General features: G+C 40.2%; 1 protein-coding gene across 1 annotated transcript; it reads right to left on the bottom strand.

Annotated features, from left to right (window-relative positions):
- Positions 1–1,996: 1,996 nt before the first annotated feature.
- On the bottom strand, positions 1,997–21,903 carry WFDC8 (WAP four-disulfide core domain 8). The gene is made up of 8 exons (XM_019749631.3): positions 21,536–21,903; positions 21,273–21,330; positions 16,142–16,224; positions 12,078–12,187; positions 8,984–9,124; positions 7,634–7,801; positions 5,455–5,595; positions 1,997–4,507 (listed from the first exon to the last, which is right to left on the bottom strand). Exons 3-8 carry the CDS (start codon positions 16,189–16,191, stop codon positions 4,371–4,373), a joined length of 747 nt encoding a protein of 248 aa, XP_019605190.2. The 5' UTR covers positions 16,192–16,224; positions 21,273–21,330; positions 21,536–21,903; the 3' UTR covers positions 1,997–4,370.
- Positions 21,904–23,570: the final 1,667 nt, after the last annotated feature.

Below are 23,570 nucleotides of genomic sequence, written 5' to 3'. Positions count from 1 at the left end.
TTATTCTAAATAGCCAAACTCCTCGGTCAGTCTAGGTCTATTGGCTGAGCATGAGACCCGGACTCGGTTGCCTTCCGTTTTTACCACAAGGGCCAATGTTGTGGTTGGTCCAGCCGTGTGGTTCTTATTATGATTGCAGGACTCACCTCTACAAAACCATCAGGGAACTTTGAAGAACAAGGTTTACTACTCACAGGCCCTGGAGGCTACATAGCAGGCTGGAGGGCTACACAGCAAGGTTGAAGACAGAGAGAAGGGGAGAGAGAGTGCAGACCTGCGGCTCTGCCTTTATTAACGTTTTTGCTACAGTGTTCGTCTATAGTCGAATGATACTTCCATGCCACTGACTGTGGCGCTTGACTTTACCCCACCAGCTCAGTGTTCCAGAAAGGAAGTTTAGGAAAGCAGATGCACATTGTTCTATATTTTTGTGGTTTTCAAGAATGAATAACAATAGGAAATTTTTATACTTTAGTCATTATTATAATAAAATGTAACACCTTAACGGTACTTACCCAAAAATATCAATACTGTAATTATTGTCTGTGGATTTTTGACACATTTTGGAGAACAAACTTGAAATCAGTGAACGCAGTGAAAAGGTTAAGGTCCAAGCGTGGAGTGTCTAGGGTTTCACAGGTTCACTCTTTATGAGAGAATTTAAAGCATAAAAGTGGGAATTAGAAACAGAATCAATCAAGTGGTCAGTTATCTAATTTACTTGGGGGAACTTAATGAATCAGAGTAGCCTGGTTCCTGATTGAGTTTTTTGCTGATAGCAGTGACATACATCTGGTAATATGTTTATTCGAGACGGATGGCCTTGAAATAAATGCCTTGGCCATCAAAAGCTTCATGGCAGGCACTTAAACTACAGAATCCCATCTCACCCACTTCACGACATCCCGCAAAGAGACTGGGGAATAGAATTTCTATGAACAACCAAGACGTCTTAAGGAGCACGGTCCCTCTTATTCTACCATCCTCATTCTCCCAAACTCAGCCCAGGAGGGAGTGAAAAGCGAAAGATCTAGGGATTCTGAGGGCCCATCAAGTCCCATTTCCTCATCTTATGGAGAGGGATCATAAGGCCCAGAGAAGTGCAGATGATAACTCAATGTCACGCAGCAAGTGAGTGTCAGTGATAAAGTTAAGAGAAAGCTGAGTGTCTAAGTTCTTGCCACAGGTTCCTAGGGAATCTTCTGATATTTGTGTGGATATAACACTTTATTATGGAGTTGGGGGCAGAGAGGAATAGTGGGTCTAAAGAGAATCAAGGTGATGTCTTTAGTGAGGACAGAGGCTAAAGACCCCCAGAGTCTGTAAATATCCAAATGGTTCCCATGGCCCCCAACTATGGTGAATTTTTCTCCAAATTTTCTTGAAAGTAAATGAAAACTCAGAATTTCTTGTTGTTCTATCCCAGTCTGTCTTGCCTAACTTCCAGTCCCACGTAAGGATCTCACTTTCCAAGAAGGTGAGATAAAATTTATGTCTTTGAAGCCAAGACTGAATGATGTTTTAGGCCCCTTCCCTTCCCTAATTTCTTGGAGGAGGCTGGGAAAGGATACACCTGGGTCTTTGTCCCTCCTGAAACCAGAGGGCTCGTACTCCCTGTGCTGCTCAGCCAACAGATCCACACAGAGTTGGGCTATACGATAAATGTTTGCCATGAGCTGAGAAGCCAGCAGGTTAACACCTCAAAAACTGCCTTAACATTCTCAGACCGGCTTAGGGTATTTAAGGGAAAATCTAGTCATTTCTACAGAGGCTATGTGACGGTTCCTGGATCTGCATGGAGCCTTCCTTCTGGCAACGTGGTTTTCCAGTGGTGTCAGCAACTCAGGAACAATGAAGGGAGTAGCCTGAAAAGAATGCCAGACCTTAGAGGTTGCAATAATAAGCCTAAGGGTATTAATCATAAGTTTCAGGTTAATTTTCTAACACAGGAAACTGGGACGGGACATTCTGAGCTCAAGCCAGAGTGGGGATCATCTATTGTTAAGCTGTAGGTCAAGGAAAGGTGGGGCCAGGGGCGCTGGAGGCCTCTACTATGGGGGTCCCAACTAGGCCCTGCTTCACTCCTTATCTCCTCTCATTGACGGTCGTGGTGTCCTACCTCTGCCTCAGCCACACTTCTGTTCCAGGACCAATCCTGGGTTCAGAATGAGGGACTCCAAAGACCACCAAGGTAGATGTCCTTTACCTGGAAATGAATGAATGAATTCCTGCTTATTCATTAGACCAAGACCTGTCATATGCTGTGACTTTCTATCACTGGCATTCTGTGTTGTTCCTTGTGCATCTAACTGTATTACTGAATTTCATGTTTGTTTCCACCAATAAAGGCTGAGCTTCCATTGAACAAATCTATACCGAGAACCTAGTGCTTAGAACATGAATAGGCCCAGAATAAACATCAGTACATTCTGCTGGATGAGCAAGGTGGATGGGGGACTGGTAGGTAGATAAGTGGATGAATGAATGACTCATATTGTGATGAATGGGAAGACGGTTGGATAAATAAGAAGAAGGATGGGTGAGGGGAGCATGGATATTTGGGTGCATGAGTAAATGGGTAGGATGGGTAGATGAATGGCTGGGTGAAGAAGTGGATTGGGTTGGACATAAGGATGGTTAGGTTAGTGACAGGATGAATGGGTCTATTGATGGAAGCTATTTGAATGGAAGGTAGAGTGGATTGGTAGGTAGATAGAGGGAAGATGGGTATAGAAATAATAAAGAAGTATGTGGATGGGTCTTAGAGAATTTGTGTATATGAAAGATGGATAGGTAGATGGAAGAAATGCTGGATTTAAATTGGGCAACTGGATAGGAGAAAAAAGATGAGTGAAAATGTAAATGGATGGATATACGGGTGAAAGGATGGGTGGGAAGATGGAGAAGTTGAAAGATATGTCAATTAGAGGGCTAAGCGAGTGGGTGGATAGGTGAGTAAATGGACTGAATGGTTGGTGCATAGGTGGGGAAATAGAAACACGAATGTATGAATGAAAACAATAATCAAAGTTTAAAATATGAAAAGAATTATACAGATAATAATTTATACTACTCTGAAACAATACATTTGAAAATAGAGAAAAAATGGATCCATTTTAGCAAAATATAAAAGACCAAAAATTTACAGAAGGGGAGGTAGAGAGCCTGTGCAGTCTATAAGATGAAGTACAAAAAAAAATTAGTAATAATATACCATTATAGAAGGAGCCTTACCTAGATGCTTTTGGAGTTTTGTCTAACCTTCAAGGAACAGAGAATCAATATATCATTAAAAATACTATAGATCATAAAAGTAGATAAATTTCCCAAGTATTTTTCCATGCTAGTTTTTTGAAAGTAGTATGATGCAAATAGCAAAACAAACAAAAGTCATAGACCTATTTTTCTTTTGGCTATAGATGTGAAAATTCTAAATAAATTATTTGCTCAAAGAACCAAAGGTGTATTAATACAAGTACATCCTCAATAAAATTATGGTAATTCTAGGAATGCAAGGATGGTTCAACACATGAACATTTAGTAATATATTATGCCAACAAATTGTAAGAGAAAAGTTATATAACTAGATGCCTAAAAGGGATTTGCTAAAATTCAGCAGAAATTTCCAATAGCAGATATAAATGGATAAAAAAGAAACAACTCAAGTGTGATCAAACCCGCTTATCCCAAACTCAATAACAAATATCATTTTATACAGCAGAAGACATTGACTTCAAAATAAAAAACTAGATAAGGATGGATGCCATCACCTTTATTTTCAACATTATTTTAGAGGTTCTGCATAACAAAAGACAAGAAAACAGAGTAAGTCATGTAGTTGGAAAAAAATAAGAGTCAAATTTATCAGTATTTTCAGATGATATAATCATATATAAAATCAAAGTAACTTTATTACATATAGTTATACTTAATAAGAAAATTTGGCAAGGTAGCTGGATACAAGACAAAATTGATAGTTTTTTTTTAATGCTACTCACAATTATTTTAATGATAATATTTTTTCTGATAATTCTAGAAATTCAGTATATTATAAGCAAACAAGTATATAAAAAGACTTATTTTTACACATTATTGTAATGCGTTAATGACAACGGTAAGGTCCCACCATAAGTCAGACAGCCCTTGGGAAAAACCACAATAATCAAGTTACTTACAAAAAAAAAAAAAAAAGAGAGAGTAGAGTTAGACAATAATATTCATGAAAATCAATGTTCACAAATAACATAAAACTGAAATCTCACAAATGTATACTGTCAGGAAAGTGGATAAATAAATCTTGGTATATTCATAAAATAGAATATTAATAAGCTGTAAAAATAAATGAGATGAAAATGTCTTTGACTTACTATCTAATCTCTAGGTTCCACGCACTTTAGTCCACAATGTAAACAGCACTTCTCTTCCAATGGGCAATCCTCATCTGTCAGGCACTTGGGTTTATCAATCTTGGGACAGGTGAACTTTTGTGGACAGAGACCTGTTTTGACTTTATGAGATAAAATAAGACACTTGACATTGAAATACTTGATCATAGTTTGAGACAAATGTGGGGAATGTTGGGAACCGTAAACAGGGTTTTCTTCTGAGTAAGCCTCTTACTCGACCCCCTAGAGTAAAAATAGAGTGAAGGAGGCAAAGTATCAACTTTCTATGGCTAATAATTTGAGGAACATCAAAACCTCTTGCCATCTCTGACTTATAAAATCTAATAGTATTCCTGCCTGCCCCTACAAAATGAATGGATTTTGGGTTAGCTAATCCCAGAGAATCAGAGGTAGAAGGAGTATTAGAAATTATCCCAAGTTTCCTTGTTTTATAAACTGTAGAATGTGAGGACCATATCAGGAGAAGTGAGTTGCCCATGGCCACGCTGAAAACAAGTAGAAAAGTTTAAGTTGAAAAGTCTTTGACTCCTCCCATCATGCCATGCTGTACCTCAAAACACTGACAAACTCTGGGACACAACCATCGCCTCTCAGCCAGTGGGGGATTGAGTACTAGCATTAGAGTCTGTAGCATTCATTTCTATCCCAACAGCATTTTGTTACCCATCTTTTCCCCAGCATACCTTACAGGACGTGAATATGTTGTACACGTTCTGAAGTTCTGGGCAGACATAAGGGCTTCTTAGGAATATACCCAATGGTTATGATTTTTTTTTATATAAATAAGTGAATACTGTCATCTTGTAAGCCATGGAAGAATGAGGCTCAGAATAAATAAGTTTTCATGGGGAGAAATGGGGGCGTGGTAACCATGCATGCTTGGCTTTGAAGAATAGCACAATAGTCTCCCAAGATCACGAGGGTGACATGAGAACACTGGTTGGGCATTAAAAGGGGAAAGGTTCCCAAAAGACCTCTAAGGTCAACCTAAGAAACAGCATGGCAACCTCAGCCCAGTAGACTTTGGGAAATATTTCCCAGTCCTCACCTGTCCAGGGAATGATACAAACAAAGCCACACGTGGAGTCACAACATTTTTCAGTTTCAGGGCAATCATTGTCACTCTTACACGAAGGTGAACACTCCATCCGGTTCTTGAAAGGGAAGAGTGGGCACACTCCTTTCTTTTCTAAAACAAGAGCAGATATGAGCTCCTTCAAACGTTACCCGATCCCACCACCCTTCAAACAGCTTTTCCTTCATTTCAAAACTAGCATCGCTGTGACTTGGTTTATTCTACCTTGTCCACTTCCGGCGGGCTGTGGAGGAATGAAATGCCTCGCCGTTTCATGAGATGTAGTAGAAAGAGAGTTAGGATTGGTGTTTGAAGCCCCAAGATAAAGTCCCAGTCCTGCCACTAAATGAGTGACTTCAGTTTCCTTCTCTATAAAATAGGAGTAATTATATGAAATCTATACAAATTAAGATAAACCATGTTAGAGGATTGGCTTTTATTTTGAATGAGGAATGACATGATCTGACTCATAGTTTGAAAGGATCATTGTGTTGGCTGCTGTGTTGATAATAGAGTATAAAAAAGGAAGGATAGAAGTAGGGAAACTTGTATTGAGGCCACTGCTGCAATCCTGGTGAGACTATGGCACGTCAGATCAGAGCAGCAGCTGTTGAGGTGGTAAGAAGTGGTCTGATTCTGGATCTATTTTCAAGGTAAATATAAAATGATTTCCAGCTTAATGGATGTTAATTGAGAAAGCAGCATCAAGGGTGATTTAGAAGTTTTTTTCAACCAAGATAGAGAGAACTATGGATACAGCAGGTTTGAGATGGGAGAGCAAAGAAAACGTGTTCCGTTTTAGAAAAGTGAAGCATGACGTGTGTGTTAAATAATCAGTTGGAGTTTGGGAGTCAGATTCAGGCTGGAGATACAACTTTGTGGGCCACGAGGACACAGATAAGATTTAAATGAATTCTTCGAGATTTTGTGCCTGTCTCCTGTGAGCCTCATCTGATTGCAAATTCTATGAGGGCAGGAAGTGCTTCTTTTCCTTCTTCTTTGTCAGGTCAGACTCAGACACCGACTTTGTGTTTGACTTTCAGAGCTATTGTCAGGTTTTCTGTGAGGCCCAAACCTAAATTTCCCAAAGCTCATTTCCCTGGGCTCTTGTTACCGTTGGCTCCTGAGACAGGGCGTGGTCTTGTCCGTAGCAGCGTGACTCCTTACAACCTCCCACAAAGGGAAGCTTGTGGTCCTAGTTTCAAGTCAGGATTGCTTTGGCCATTCAGGCTCACCGTGGCCCGGGAATTAAAATTCCAGCTCTACCCTGACCCAACTGTGAATCCTTGGACAACTGACTTTACCCTCTGACTCTGTTTCCTCATCTGTAAAATGGTGATCATGGAACACTTTTCAGCCTGCCTCACAGTATCTGAGGTCAAAATGCTAATGCTGCCTCGTAAATCACACAGGCTGCATTCTGAAGATCAATGGTCACCATCTCCATTGTGAGCCCACACTACTGGACAGCCACCATGGCAAATCTTTGTGTCCTTGGTCACATATAATCCGACCAACAACTCAAGAAAGTCTTTGCTATTATTCAAATATTACAGAGAAGAAAACTGAAACTCAAATAGGTGAAGACATTTGCAGTAAGTGGGAAAAGTAGAATCTAATCCAGGTCATTGGGTCCTAAGCTCTGTAAGACCCTGTCTCCCAGCATCACTGGTGATGGTCATCACACTAAGGAATAAACCCACAATCCTCGCCTTCAGCCCATCCTACTCTTCACCTACTATATGCTCTGCTCCTGCAACATGAGATTCCAGAGCTGGCCTGTCTGTGCTTCATTCTTGGGTGAGCCCTCTGCTCATACTCCACAGGTCAATGTGGTGAGGAGACACCTGCTTCCAAGGGGTAGACCTGGCTCTCAGGTCCCACTGGCCAAAGTTTATTCACATTTTATGTGCACTATCTCATTTTTTGGCACAACTCCATTAGGTAAATACTATTATTGTCCCCATTTTATAGACAAGAAAACTGAGACTCAAAAAGGCAGGCAACTGACCCAAGACCACCCAGCCAAGGGACGACAGAGCTAAGACTTAAACCAAAGGCAGTTTAACCTCAAAGACTGAGCCTATCACTGTGCTGGTATTCTAGTTCTAGCTAGATTAGACCCTCAGATTGCCAACGATATGACTCTTACCAGTTAATGAGCAAGCCTTCGTACAGTCTTCCTGGCTGAAGAAGTTGTTGGCATTTCCTTGGCAACCTCCATACTTAAAGGGTTTGCATAAATTGTATTTTGAGTCAAAATACCAGTGCTGTGTCATATTCTTACAGTTTCCTGGGTCTAAGGGTAGCATGCAGGGTTCTGAGGGCAGCACGCAAAGAGGGAAGAACATAAAAGGTCACAAAAAGGGGAGGGGTCAGTCCCTCTGCCTTTGTATAGTTCACAGTGTTACCATTGAAGTCACAGAAAAAGCCATGCGCGGTCAATCAATGTTCTAATCCTAGCTCTATTACGAATATTCTATGTTGCAAAGCATCTCTGAGCATCATTTCCACCTTGCAAAGAATCGAGGAAAGAGCATGTGAGAATACATTGGAGCTGATCTTTCTTCTTTGCTGCTCTGAGATTTGGGAGGGAAAGACTTGTTCAGCAACTATACCCAAAGTGCCTAAGACAGTACCTGACGCACAGAAGGAATGAAATACCGAGAGAGGAAAAAAGGAGCCCTTTATGCCTGGAGACTGATCTTATGTTCACAGCTAAGTCAAGTTGTTTCTCTTTTGGACATAAACAATCTCAGAGGACATCTGCAGCAAATAAGGTCCCCCTGAGACCATGAGAAAGTGAGAACATAAAACGATCACTGTGAAACACAAACTACCAAACACCTATGAGTTTTATGCTTCTCTACAAATGACAGCTTTATCTTCCCTCTAGCCTGCCTTCTCGATAGAGAACATTCACTCATGTCCTCACAGAATCACCCTCACTTTCTGACAGCACCCAACCTAGAACAAATCCACACTTCCTTAGACCCTCCCTGAAATTACTCAGTCTAAGCCTCAATCCTTCAGTAGATTCTTTCTAGCAGCTTCTTACTGAGATGCCTCAGGTTCTCTATGGTGAGCATTCTCCTGCACTGCAACGAGTAAGAAACCCAATTTGTTCAGCTCCAGGTGTGTTCCTGCTGGTCTTAGGCCTGCGGGCATTGACAATAGATATGTGTCGAATGAATCGATATGAAACACTCAGTTCTCTATTATTAGATGCTCAGTACTTTGAGTTACCAGAGAACTGCCGTAGAGGCCAGAGTCCGTCAGCAACCCCAGCATCTCAGCTGACTGCGGTTTCTATGTGCCACCGTACAAAATACAGTGATGCAGTGAATGTGCACTTGAATGTTGGGAGCCTAATTAGAGGGGTAGAACCTGAACCCTGGCCTCGTTACCCTACCATCCCAGGAGATTGTGCAGCCAGGCCTGGACCGAGCCGGAAGTAGGGCACCTCAAAGGGCACCCCTGCCCTCAGCCTGGAAGCCACTACCTTTGTAGGGATCCATGCACTTCTTCCCACAGGTAAAAGAGCAGCACTTCAGAAATCCATCACAGCTGATATCCGTTCTGCATAAGTCTGGAACTTTAGCCCTACACGTGAGCCTCTCTTTGGGGCACGTTCCTGGTTTCTCTGCAAGAAAGACACGTCTGAATTCACATCCCTTGAGAGTTTCAGCTCTTCTCTGACGGCAAAAGTGAAGAGGTTGGAACTCTCTCAGCCCTATTCTCTACCTTCAATCTTCAGTTCTTGCTCAGTTTGTATTTAGGGACTGGGTCTGCCTCTCACCACTCTTAGCCCATTTAGATCGACCCGAATCAGGAATTTGTGCCCAGGTAGAACTAAAAAAGAAGCTCCTTAAATTCCAGGGCAGGAGGTTAAATAGGCACCAAGACCTTTGCCTTGAATTCAGGAGCTCCTCTCTCCCCACAAAACTTAATATTTCAATGCCCAATTCTTCTGTCTCTAGTATCTTACTTGACAGGGAAATTAATTAGTGAAGAGTGGTGGAAATGTCATGGAAAGGAGAGTCAGGAGGCCTGAGTTTGGCCCCTGACTCCTTATGAGCTCACAACCAACCTGAGTCCCACTACATGACTTTCCACTTACCTTTAAGGGGGTGGAAATGGGGGAGTGCAAGGAGCACTATAAGTAAGACAGCTCTGGCTTGGGAGCCTGACTCCAACACAACTTGCTAAATAATCTTGGGGGGGAAATATCTTCCTTTGTCTGAGTCATAAGTTCCCCACCTATAAAACGAGAATTACAATCTCTACCTTATAGGCTGCTTCTAAGAATGAAGCGAGTTGATGACTGTAATGCACTTACCACAGTGCCTGGCACATGGTCAGAGCTTAACAGATATGGGTTTGCTTCCTTTCTTTTCAGGGCTAAACATGGCTTCCTGATTTCAGTGTTCGTAGTAGGCAGAATTCTAAAGTTGTAGCCTCAAGATTCCTGTCCTCTGGCTATTGAATCAAACCCTCATTTAGGTACTGCTGTGAAGGGGTTTTGTAGGGCAAATTAAAGTCCCAAGTCAGTTAACCTTAAGATGCAGAGATTATCGAAGTGGGCCTGAGCCAATGTATTGAGTCCTTTAAAAAGAAGTGGTTTTTGTTTGTTTGTTTTTTTGTTTCGTTTTTTTTCTGATTGGTAGAGAAGAAGAGGTCAGGCAGGTTCGAAGTATAAGAGGAATCCATCATGTTACTATACTAGTAGTTTTGAAGATGGAGGAGGCTAAGTGCCAACAGCGAATGAGGGTGGCAGCTAGAAGTTAACAGCCAGCAAGGAAACCTCAGTCCTGCAACTGCAAGAAAATGATCCTGTTAACAACCAGTGAACTTGGAAGAGAACCCTGAGTCCCAAATGCAAACTGCAGCCTTGGCTGACACCTTGATATCAGCCTGGTGAGAATCTGTGCAGAGAACGCAGACGCACCATGACCGACTTCTCACTTACAGGCAATCTGTTACGCAGCAACAAAGAACTACTGCAGTGCTTCTCGGGACTCCATGGCTCTAAACTGGGCATCTCTCCAGTGGAACCTGACCAGAGAGGCCTGATCCTTTGGGATACTACTGAGTCTTGGCATTCCAGAAGTTTAGAATTGGAAACATCATCATTACCCTTAGTATCAACCTCCTAATTTCAAAGGTTAAAAATAAAAATGAGGTCAGATAGGGTAATACAGTGAATTAAGGGCAGGTCTAGGACTTCCAATCCATGACTCACCCCACATCTTCCCCGAGGACTAGCCACTGAGGCTTTTAGTACTTTCCAACTATATTTCTCACCCTTCAGCCCACCCTAATGTGCCCTCCAAGGATGGCCTGCAGCTAAGAGTATATGGTACCTAATCTGGAGTCTACATCCAAATCATCTGTCATCTTTTAGCAAATATATATCATGGACTTAATCAGAAGCTCTAGAAAATGAGGCCTAGGGGCTCAGATTTTTTAAAGTTTCAGGTGTCCTGACGCAGCCAGGTATAGGCTACCACCTGGGTACCACTGTACTAGCTTTGGGGACAAGGAGAGTTAAGCAAATCACACAGGAACACCTCCAAAGAATGAACGAGGCATAGAAAGCTCGGGATCATAAAGACAAACTTCCCCTCTCACCAGCGCTAACTCAGCCAGTCCTGCCTCCTCCTGTTTTCGGGGGCCATTTAAACCTTTGTTTCAGTCACTGTAGCTCCTTCCCTCTGTCAACTTGAACTCTCACGTACAATCTTCCTTCCTCCCTGTCAGCTGTTCTCAGCCACTTACCTTATGTGGACAGTCTCCTCTGTGATGCACGCACCCCAGGGGTTCCTCTGTAGTTACTGAGGACACTCTCCAGAGTTCTGGTGTCAGCCCTCTGCTGTTATTACTCAACACGTGCTTCCTGGGTGAGCACATTCATTCCCACAACAATCCCAACTGTGATTCCCTTATCTCCCTCCAGACCTATCCTCTCTTCCAGGCTAAGCACTTACATCCAACCACCTGGGGGAAATGGCATCGGGCATCTCATAAGCATCTCTGCTGCACCGTGTTTAAAACTGAATCATACCTCCCTATCCTGAAGCAGCAACCTCTTCTCTCTGTTCTCATTTTGATATTGGACATCAATCGTCCCCCAGTCTGTTACCAGAACCCTAAGATTCACTCCTCCCTCTCTGACACGCCAGCATCCTGTCAGGCATGGACTTGGGTCAGTTCAGTCTCCTAACTCTCTCCAAACCCCATCTCGTTTCCCTCTTTCCTACCACTTCCTCAGGTCAGCACCTGACTTCCAACCTTTCGTCCCAACAATTTCAACAGCCTCCTCACTGGTCCTCTGTCCTCAGGCTCCTGTCTAATGACTGATTAATTTTTAAAAAAATTAAACTCGGAAAAGACACATATCGTGAAAAGTTAGGAAAATAATTTGGGGGGAGCAGGTGAGGCAAGGATTTGAAGGGCCCAGGGTGTGTGAGTAGGGCTAGTTCTCTGAAGCCACAATAAAAGTGGCTTCGGCCGACACAAGTCCTTGCCTCATGTCTAACCCTCGGTCCCCAAGGACACCTGCTAAGGAACAGCGGCTGCAGATTTTCTGAACCTACTTTCCACTCTTTTGTATAGCGATGCGAATGTCTCCTCCAAAGAGAGGGAGAGAAGCAGCAGGAGAGTTACATTCCTCCCTGAAAAGGTGGAGCTGTGGAGAGGAAGGTGCCTGTGAGGGATAAGAAGAAGGGAAGGGGTTAAGCAAAAGCCAGAGAGGGACACAACGCATATGTAGACGAACCTTAGAGATAATCCACCAATTCCCTTCATTCACAGATGTGAAAACCGAGATCATAGTGGGGAAGGAGTTTGTCTGCAGTCACATGACCAGTAGGGCAGGACTTTCAATCCCAGGACCCTCTCAGTAACCCCACAATCTGCCGTGGTTCTGTACGTTGTCTACCCAGACACTCACCCATTGTCTGGCTCCCAGGTGAGAGGCCACACGTGAATGATCACAGCGATTTGTCTGCAATAGTTGCAGGGCTGGTTTGCCCACGGTCACTCCTGGGGCAACCCTGGCACTAGTGAGCACCTTTTATTTGTACCACTGATGACAAGAAACTGATGGTATGAGATTTCAGGAGAGCCTGGGCATATTGCACTGGGTCTTAGGGGCCCAGGAGCATAAAAGATCCCAGATGACCTTGACTTAACAAAGGGGTCCCTCTTATTCCTTCTGGTGTCATCCAAGCCTAGGTAGGAGTTTGGATACCTGTGATACTCCCAGACAACTATATGAACAGATGAATTCCCCCCACTCACTCACACCTCTATTTTCCAAGTCTTTTCCTGGCCTTTCTGTATTTTTAAATTTTATGATGTAAAGAACTGATAATGCCTTACTGTATTACCTCTCCTGGAATAAATGCATTTCAAAACAGCCAGAGAGGGAGGAAGGAAGGGAGGCAGAAAGCAAAGAGGAGAGAAAGAGTGAGAGAGAGTTGATTTGGTAAACAATATAGTGAATGCAAAAACTGGTACCTATTACCATTTTAGCTTTGAGTTCCCTACTCAAAGACTACGTATGTCATAACTTCAGTTCCCCTAGATTAGCCCCAAATCCTGTGGTGCCTTAAATTCTTATAATCAAGTCAACATTTTGATTTGAAATTTGACCCTTTAACCTAGAAAGGTACTAACCCAGTGTTAAGAATTGGTTGATCAAATTAGCCTGTAGTCACTTAGTAGGAAGCAGAGCTCCTGGGGTGGGGGTGGAGGGAGACACATATTAATAGAATTTACAAATATAATATAGGGTGTCCAGTTATAAATTTTAGTATAAGTATATCCCATGCAATATAAGGACCATAGTTACAACTCAGAAATTATTTGTTGTTTGTCTGACATTCAAATTTAATTGGTCATCCTGTATTTTTACTTGCTAAATCTGGCAAATTTAAAACAGAGTGAATCCATTTTGATTAGAGACGAATCTATTTGAGTAAGAGACTACAAAACATGGCTCCTGAGTAACAAGTAAACGTGTATGGAGGAGTTGCTCGGTGGGGGCCCTGGGGAACGAGGACAGACCTGAGGCATAGGACAACTGTGCTGGAGAAGTGACACCAAACTAAGAATGAACAGAGTTTCACTGACGTCCAGGTTCCACTCTGTCAATTTGGGCTAGTTTTATCTCAGTCTACCCATTTGAAAAATGAGTGGATTCAACTAAATCAATCGTGTTCAAGCTGGCGAATCCATACCCCAGAGGACACAGGAAGAATTTTTCCAGAAGGTTCACAGGCACAGATAGATTTAAGGACATTATGTCCAGGTTCTTAAATTCCACGTTTACTTTTTTCCTAAAATTGGTCTGCCTGAGAAAGAGCCTGTAGTCTGCAATTCTCCTTTTCTATCTTCTTTCAAAAAGTCCTCTTTACTTCTTACCATGTTTCCCCAAAAATAAGACCTAGCCAGACAATCAGCTCTAATGTGTCTTTTGGAGCAAAAATTAATATAAGACTGAGTCTTATAGTAAAATAAGACCCGGTATAATATAATATAATATAATATAATATAATATAATATAATATAATATAATATAATATAATATAATATAATACCAGGTCTTATATTAATTTTTGCTCCAAAAGATGCATTAGAGCTGATTGTCCAGCTAGGTCTTATTTTCAGGAAATGGTATGTCTCGCATTTCTCTAAAGTATAAAACTTCTGAGTTCCAAAAAGGGAAACAATTTGAAAATGCATTTTTCTGAAGATGCTTCCCATGGGAGCAAAGTAAAGAAAGTGTGGGTAAGAAATACTAAGGGGTCAGTACCTTGTTTCATTCAAGTGACAAAGTCATGATGAGCCACTGCACTATTAGCTCCCTATCCTAGAATCAGAATTCAGAAGTTCTATGGTGGCTGCAAGGATGTGTATTTAAACACTTCAATTAAAAACTCAAGTCAGCTTTTTGTGGGAGAAAATAAGTCTGATTTGACTGACTGCAGACTGACTTTGTCAACAGTTGATTTGGTTAACATTTTCCCATAAGTATAGTGAGTTAAGTCTTTGGCATCAAAGTTTATATATACGTACATTTAAAGCATGCAATAAGATAACAGCATTTTCTAAAAACTATATTATCAAGGGTCTATCAAAGTTAATAGTATTCAAACTCTCCAACACTTAACAGAGTGTGTCAGATTAAATAAGGTGTCTCAATAAAAGAGTAATGGGTATAATTAACAACATTACTAATCATTTGATAAATGCTGGTAAAGCCATTTTGGTAAACGTTCCAGAAATTAAGATAATCACTGGTGATTTGTGATCAGTATTCTAACTAATAGGAAACAACTTCTTTTGTAAGTATGAGGTTTCCAATTCTATGCCTTCATAAAACTTGAAAGACAGTTTAATCAAGCCTTTGATTAATATTTAAATTAGATCATTAAAATAATTTTTGATTATAGAGTCTTATTTGATTTTTGACAACTTACTAGAAGTTCCAAGAACCAAGTGACGTACCTATAACAAAATACTTTTTATTCTCATGCACTTACATGTCACTAAAAGATGCATTACCTATAGCATACTGTTTACTATCAATAACATTTTGTGCATTTATCAAGAGTTTCAATGAATTTATTTATATATTCATTATTATTATGTTATTTATATAAAAAACAGAATGCAAAATAAATCCATAAGAAAATATTTTATTCCTAGAGTCTAATGGTCACAGTAAATTAAAACGTTAAATTTTCATGTCGACACATTTTCAGTGCATAGCAGTATGAAAGGGCCATGAATAAAAAAGACTTTTGAGCATTAGATTACATTGCATTAGATTAAAAGTCTATGAGGTAAGAGGAAAGGAAATAGGAGTTCAAGGAGAAGAAGCCGTGTTTTAAAATTTCCAACTATTAAAGACAAAGCACTTTTCATATATTTTTTAAATGGATGATTGTGGGCATCAAATTAGTATGGTATTTTGACCTCAATTGATTTGTTTTTCAAAGTTATATAGCAGTTTTTAAAAATACTAATATTTATAGCAGGTTTGCATAATGCATTTGAGGTTCATTTATGTTGTTGTGTGTTATTTGTACCTTTTTATTGCTGAATTATCATCCATTGTACGGATGTACCAGAAGTTGTTTATTCATTCACTAGTTAATGGACATTTGAGTTGTTTCCTGTTTTTGGCAATTGTGAATAATCCCCCTACAAACATTTGCATACACGTTTTTATATGAACATAAATTGCCATTTCTTTTGGATAAATACCAGGGGGTGGGATTATATGATAAGTGTGTGTTTGTAAGAAACTGCCACACTGTTTTCCACAGTGGTTGTACCATTTTGCATTTCCACTAGCACTAGATGAGAATTCCACTTGCTCCACATACTTGCTAGCACTTGCTATTGTGAATGTTTTTATTTTAATCATTATAATATTTGTATAATGGTAAGATTGCAAGATATTTTACGTGATTAAAGTAATTAGCTTAAATTTCCGGGGCCCTAAGAATCTAAATCACTTAGAAGGATGGTGGGGAGATTTTTTCCTATTTCCCAGCTTCCCCAGGACAATGTATCAAACCCAGTGGTCTCCTTGGTTCCTGAACCCGGCTGGTCAGGAGTTTCTCCAGAACCCGATCATTGAACCTACCTCTTTCCCCATATCACAGAGGTTTCTCTTTGTAGTAGACCGAGGAGCATGTTTCAACTGAAAGATCTACAGATATCCAGGAGCTGGGGGAACAGTGTGAATTTCCAGGTTACAACCTTTGGAAACTATAGGTAAAGCCCCACCATGACCCCTGTCCCCCGTCCCCCGGAAGCACAACCAGCTGCAAGTCCTGTTTCCATGCAAAATAGTTCCTTCACATCTCCCTCATCCCAATGGCATGGCATGTTCTGCTGCATGGCTACTCAACCAGGAATGCGTCTTTAGCCTCAGTCTCTCGGCAGGAAACCTTGGGGAGGATAATTACCTCTGTGGGTCTCTTTAATGCACCTTTTCTTAAGCTCAGGCAAAATAAGTAGATGCCTCCTCCTCCAAAGACTTGACCTTCTAAGTAACGCCTACTCAGTGATCTACCTTGTGCTACTGAGGAAGGCAGTCTCTAAGTGTGGAGTGCAGAGCACGGTATATTTCCATTGTGTGTTGTTTAAGTATCTTAAATCTTTCTAATTTTTTGGTCTCTTTGACTTATCAATAGTTGAGAAAGGTGTGTTGAGGGCTCTCAAGACAACCATAGATTTCTCAGTTTATGCCTGTAATTCCATGGTTGTTTGTTTAATATATCCTGATTCTATTGATTTAGGTAAATATGAATGCACTCCTGGTGAGTTGAATATTTTTATCATTATAGAGTGACCAAATATCCCAAGCACTGGGAAACTGTCAAAGTTCACTCCCCTGGGACACCTAGCAACAGAGAAAAGAGGAGGCACCCTCTTACAGGAGGCGCTGCTCTGTAAGATTGGAAAAAGCACAGAATTGAAGCTTTTTCTCTAGGAGGGAGAGAAAGAAGTGAAAGGGGCCTGGCCCCCAGCTGTATAGTGGTCTCCATGAGGAGTTGGTCTCTATGTTGCTTCACATCAAATATTACTGACCAGTGAAGTTCTCTCCAGTTAATACCAGTTCATTAAGGCTGGGGGAGGGAGCTGCTGCTTCAAATGTGCAGACAAGAAAGCAAACTTACCAGAACGTGAAGAATCAAGAACCCATGGCACAATTAAAGGAAGAAAACAAATCTCCAGTAACCAACCCAAAAGAAATGGAGACCTGTGAATTGCCTAACAAAAAATTCAAAATCATTGTTTTCTTAAAAGCTCAGTTATAAGAGAACACAGAGAGACAACCAAATGAAATCAGGAAAATGATATGTGAACAAAACAATCATATCAACAAAGAAACTGAAATGATTAAAAAAAAATAGAACCAAACAGAAATAGTGCAGCTGAAGTATACAATAAATGAACTTAGAAAAGTTCAAACACCAACGTGGTCAAGCAGAAAAAAAATAAATCAGTGAACTTAAAAACAGGTAATTTAAAATCATCTGATAAAAACTGAATTCACAAGCACATTCAAAGGATCAAACAACATGACCAAGTGGAATTTATCCCTGGGGTGCAAGGACAGATCAACATATGCAGACCAGTCAGTGTGATACACCACATTAGCAGTATAAAAGATAAAAATTATATGACCATCTCAATAGATGCAGAAAAAGCATGTACAAAATTCATCCTTTCATGATAAAATTCTCAACCAATTATGTATAGAAGGAACTTACCTCAGCACAATAAAAGCCATCTATGACAAGCCCATAGCTAGTTTGACACACAGCTAATATACTGAAAGCTTTTCCTCTAAAATCAGGAACAAGACCAGAATGTTCACTCTCGCTACTTCTACTCAACACAGTGATGGGAGTCATAGCCAGAAAATTATACAAGAAAAAGAAATAAAAGGCATCCAAATCGAAAAAGAAGAAATTAAATTGTGTTTGCAGATGACACAGTAGTATATACATATATATAAGCAAAAATATGGTAGATCTCTATATATAAGCAAAAACTGGTAGATCTAAGAAACAAATTCAGTAAAGCAACAGGATACAAAATCAGCATACAAAAATCAGTTCCATTTCTATACACTAACAACAAACTACCCAAAAAAGAAATTAAGAAAACAATACAATTTATAGCATCAAAAACAGTAAAATACTTAGGAATAAATTTAACCAAGGAGATGAAAGATCTGTACAGTGAAAACTATAAAACAGTGATGTTATACAAAAATGGAATGATATCCCATATTCATAGATTGGAAGAATTAAAATTGTTTAAATGTCCATGCTCCCCAAAGTAATCTACAGATTCAGTACAATCCCCATCAAAATTCCAAACACATTTCTTACATAAATAGAAAAAACAATCATAAAATTCACATGGAGCCACAAAAGACCCCAAATAGCCAAAGTAATTTTCCACAAAAATAACAAAGCTAGAGGTAGCACACTTCCTGATTCAAAATATATTACAAAACTACAGTAATCAAAACAGTATAGTATTGACATAAAAACAGACAGATAGACCAGTGAAGCAGACCAGAGAGACCAGAAATAAGTCTCCACATTTATAGTAAACTGATCTTTGACAAGGGTTACAAGAACACACAATGTAGAAAGTATAATGTCTTCATTAAATGACATTGGGAAAACTGGGTATCCAAATGCAGAAGAATGAAATTGGGCCCTTATCTCACAGTATATGCAAAAATCAACGAAAAATCTACTAAAGCCTTAAATGTAATACCTGAAACTGTAAAACTGCTAGAAGAAAACATAGGGGAAAAGCTTCTTGCCATTGGTCTGGGCAATAATTTTTCTGGATATGATCCCAAAAGCACAGACAACAAAAGCGAAAATAGACAAATGAGATTGCAAACTAAAAAGTCATTGTACAGCAAAGCAAACAGTAAACAGAGTGAGCAGACAGCCTACAGAATGGGAGAAAATATTTACAAACTATGTATCTGATAAGGTGTTAATATATAAGGAACTCCAACAACTTAACAGCAAGAAAACCCAATATATAACCCAATTAACAAAAGGGCGAAGCACTCAAACAGACATTTCTCAAAAGAAGGCATACAACAGGTACATGAAAAGGTGCTCAATATCACTAACAGGGAACTGCAAATCAAAACCACAATGAGATATCACCTCACACCTGGCTATTATCAAAAAGAGAAAAGATAAGTGTTGGCGAGGATGTGGAGGAAAGGGAACTTTTGTACACGGTTGGTAAACTGGTGCAGCCACTGTGCAAAACAGTCTGGAGGTTCCCCCCAAAATTAAAACTAGAGCTACCATATGATCCAGCAATCCCACTTCTGGGTATAGATCCAAAAGAAATGAAATTAGTATCTTGAAGAGATATCTGCACCCCAATGTTCATTGTAGCATTATTCACAATAGCCAACATATGGAAACAAACTGTCAATGAATGGATAAAGAAAATGTGAATAAAGAAAATATGAAAAAAATACATATGAATAATTCAGCCTTTAAAAAAAATTTTGTCACTTGTAATAACATGGGTGAGCCGGGAGGACATGATGCTACATGAAATAAGCCAGACACAGAAAGAGAAATCCTGCATGATCTCATTTATAGGTGAAATCTTACGTTAAAAAGTTGAAGCTGAGAGTAGAATGGTGGTTGCCAGAGACTGGGGGGTGGGAGAAATGGGGAAATGCCGGTCAAAGGATGTAAGCCTTCATTTATAAGATGAGTAAGTTCTGGGGATCAAATGCATAGTATGGTGACTATAGGTAATAATACTGTATTATATACTTGAAATTTTCTAAGAGAATAAATCTTAAGTGTTCTCACCACACACACACACAAAGGAGGTGACTATGTGGGGTGATAGCTATGCTAATTAACTTGATCGTGGTAATCATTTCACAATATATGCCTATATCAAAGCGTTATAATGTATCCCTTAAATAGATATATTTTTTATTTGTTAATCATACCTCATTAAAGCTGGAAAAATTATTTTTAATTTTTAAAAGTTTCGCTGCATATTCAGAACTAGATTAACAGTTATTTTCTGCCAGCGCTTTGAAAATATATTTGTATTGGCTTTCAGCTTCTGTTGCTACTCTTGAGAAATCCTCAATTAGTTAAATGATTTCTTTCTTTTTGTTTGTCTTTTTACTTCAGTTACATATTTTATCTCTAAGTATTCTATTTGGCACATTTTCGACATTCTGGTCATTTTTATGTTCTGTTTCACCTTAGTCATGCTGTTATTGTCATCTTTTAATTCCTTTCCTTTCCTTTTATTTCCTAAGCACTTTTATTTTGTACTCTGTGTGCCATAATTCTAATATCTGAAGTCTTTGTGGATCGCTACTGTTTCTCTTGACTTTTCTTCACCGTTTCTTGTTTTCCTAAACTGTATGCGATTTTTTTTTCCCTGTGAGGTCTTATAGCTAAGGAAAGCTTATCTTTAATGGCACTTTATCTGTGGAATTTCTTGGAATCCTGTATTTAAGCGAGCATTTTCAAAATAAATTTATTTTGCTTAACAACTCAGACCATTTTGAATTAAATTCTTAGCTTCTGTTTCTTAGACTCCACACATGTGGCAATTTTTGCCTCATTGTCATTAAGGAAACAAGTTTGTAGTTATGAATTCTTGGAGGAGTCTTTTTCCCACTCTACTGAATGGATAAATAAAATGTGGGATATATATATATAACGGGATATTATTCAGTCTTTAAAAAGAAGGAAATTCTATACAAGGTACAGCATGGATGATCCTTGAACACACGTAACTAAAATAAGCCAGTCACAAAAACACAAATACTCTATGACATCTGTTTTTAAAATAATATTCCACTTATATGAGGTACCTAGAGTAGTCAGATTCATAGAGACAGAAAGTAGAATGGTGGTTTCCAGAGCCTGAAGGAAGGAGAAATGTGGAGTTGCTATTTAGTGGGTACAGAGTTTCAGTTTTGCAAGATAAAAAGAGTTCTGGAGGTGGACGGTGGTGATGGTAGCATAAAAATGTAAGTGTACTCAATACCACCAAGCTGTTTACTTAAGAATAGTTAGGATGGTTAACTTTATGTTTTATGTATATTTTACCACAATTAAAAATTCTAATAAAGAAAGGGACTTTTGGTTTCTGCTCAGAGATGTAGAAAGCTGAATAAACCTCCCAAACTTACATGGACAAAAATGCTGGACAACTTTACTCGAACTCACCAGAGTGCTGAGATCACAGGGCAACCAACTCTTCCCGAATCGAGGAGAAGTCGGGCACCTGCAGGGAGAGATAAGCGTGAACATTGACGACCTGGAGGACAGGCAGCCAGGCACCAGGAAGAAGAGGACGGCCAGGGTGGTTGGCGGATGGCTGGAGACTGAGTGTGCCCGGGCAAAAGAAAGTGACGTCCCTGGGGCTGCAAATACAGGGGGGAGTCCTATTCTCTTGACGGTTTTCTCCAGAAACCCCACTGGGCACTTACAGAAAAGAGAGAGCTCTGAAACAGCCTCCCTTGTGGCGCAGAACTGGGGAGGGGAGAGTAGGCAGCAGCAAGACGTTCCACCTGGAAGCTTTCCTTGCTTTCCTTCTGACAAAGCTTTAATCTTGGGAGAGACAAGCAATCCTGTTGCCCTACGGGTGCAAGAGAAATCTCGTTGCAGCTGGGGGAGGGGCAGAAATACTTGCCAGATTCAGAACTTTGTCCTGGGGGTCCGGGGAAGGGCAGGGTCACTACATCCCCAAGACCCAGGACACAGTGTCTGAGACTTAACCAGAACAACAGAGAATGGACCCCCAACCACCACCACTCCACTAATCCAGCAGACTGAAACACAGAGGAACAAGTCACTTGCAAGAAACGGTCATTCTGAGAAGGCACAAAGCTGAAAGTGGAGTAGTCATTTGGAAAAAGATCATCTGGTAAACCTAGCTCCACCCTACACACACGTATTTGTGTTCCAAAGATGGAATTTGAAGTCTGGTGCACTGGAGGTAACCACAGCAACAATAAACCAAGAAACCGCCAACTCAGCTCCAAATTACATTAACACCAACGTCCCCATAAAAGGCCTACTAGAGGGCAAGCCCATTTCCAGGAGCAAGAACTATTCCCCGGTTCTGGTTCCTTGTCTCTTCCACTGAATACAGCTATAAAAACTGGAAAGTAAGCAATAGCAGGCAGATTGGGAAAGAAGACGAGAATTCAAGCACCACATTACTGGTGATGAGTTTACTGGGATTTGTTTTTCATCTGGTATCTCCTGGCCAGCCTGGAAATAAGCACCAGGGAGCAGACAGAGCTTCAGGAGAAACCTTATAATTATATCTTGATGCACGGGAAGGGAAACTTGTAATGTTCAGAAGAAGCGCGGAAATCCCATGTTTTTTTGTTCTTTTTTTTTTTTTTCCCTCTTTCTCTTCTGTCTTCTCCTGCACCTTAACCCTTAAGAAATTCTATGATGGCAGCAGCTGGTGTGGAGGTTGGAAGGAGCCAAAACTCTGAAGGAGGGGAAATCTTACTATGTTGGGTGTGGCTTTAATTCTAAGAGAGGTGGATGGACCCCCATTGCCCCATTTCTTTTCTCTCTCTTTGTTCTCCCACTACTTGGCCTTGGGCGTGGAGGCCGTTGTGGAAGAGCCTAGCAGAGCAGGATAACAAAACCCCAGTTTTTGGAGGCCCTGGGAAAACCGAAGACACTGAGGAGATCACAGAGGGAGGAGCTCAGGAAAGCGAACCCATAAAGTTGTTTATTGACTCGTGGGTTCACTTCCGAGCCATACATGCTTAGCTGTGATCCTACGGATGTATTTGACAAGGTACTTTGAGAAATGGATACACCACCAACTAGGTCCCCGATTAGCCACTAGGTGGCGCATACGCAGGGAAGATAGCAAATGAACTGAAAAGGCTTTGAAAACACAATTGACTTTGGAACCACAACCCACAGGACACAAGTTGAACTTTTCAGCCTGAACCTAACCATTTCGATTACTTTTGAAAAAGATCAACTTTCTCCATTGGATTTAAACCCAGACTCTTGTAACTCTCAATATTCAAAAGGTCCAGTATGCAATCCAAAATTATGCAGCAAATGAAGGAAAAAGAATATATTAACTCATGTAGAAAAAGACTATCAACAAACTCCAATTCCAAGATGAAGTAAATGTTGGAATTATCTGACAAAGCAGCTATTATAAAAATTCTGCAGCAAGCAATCATGAATACTTGAAACTGATGGAAAAGTAGAAAGTATCAGCAAAGAAATAGAAGATACAGAGAAGAATGACAGGGAAATTTTATAAGGGAAGAACATAATAACTGAAATTGTTTAAAAACCAGCTCTTAGTTTCATGATCCTTCCTATTGTTTTTCTGGTCTCTATTTCATTTATTTCTGCTCTGGTCTTTATTTCCTTCCTCTTGCTAACTTTTGGCTTACTTTGTTCTTCTTTTGTAGTCTCTTGAGGTATAAGAAGGTAGGGTGTTTATTCGAGATCTCTCTTTTTCTTAATATAGAT

This window comes from Rhinolophus sinicus, chromosome 13 (assembly GCF_057876585.1).
Source record: "Rhinolophus sinicus isolate RSI-liver-muscle chromosome 13, RSI-T2T, whole genome shotgun sequence".
Classification (NCBI taxonomy): domain Eukaryota; kingdom Metazoa; phylum Chordata; class Mammalia; order Chiroptera; family Rhinolophidae; genus Rhinolophus; species Rhinolophus sinicus.
This window is presented reverse-complemented; position numbering and strand designations above follow the sequence as displayed.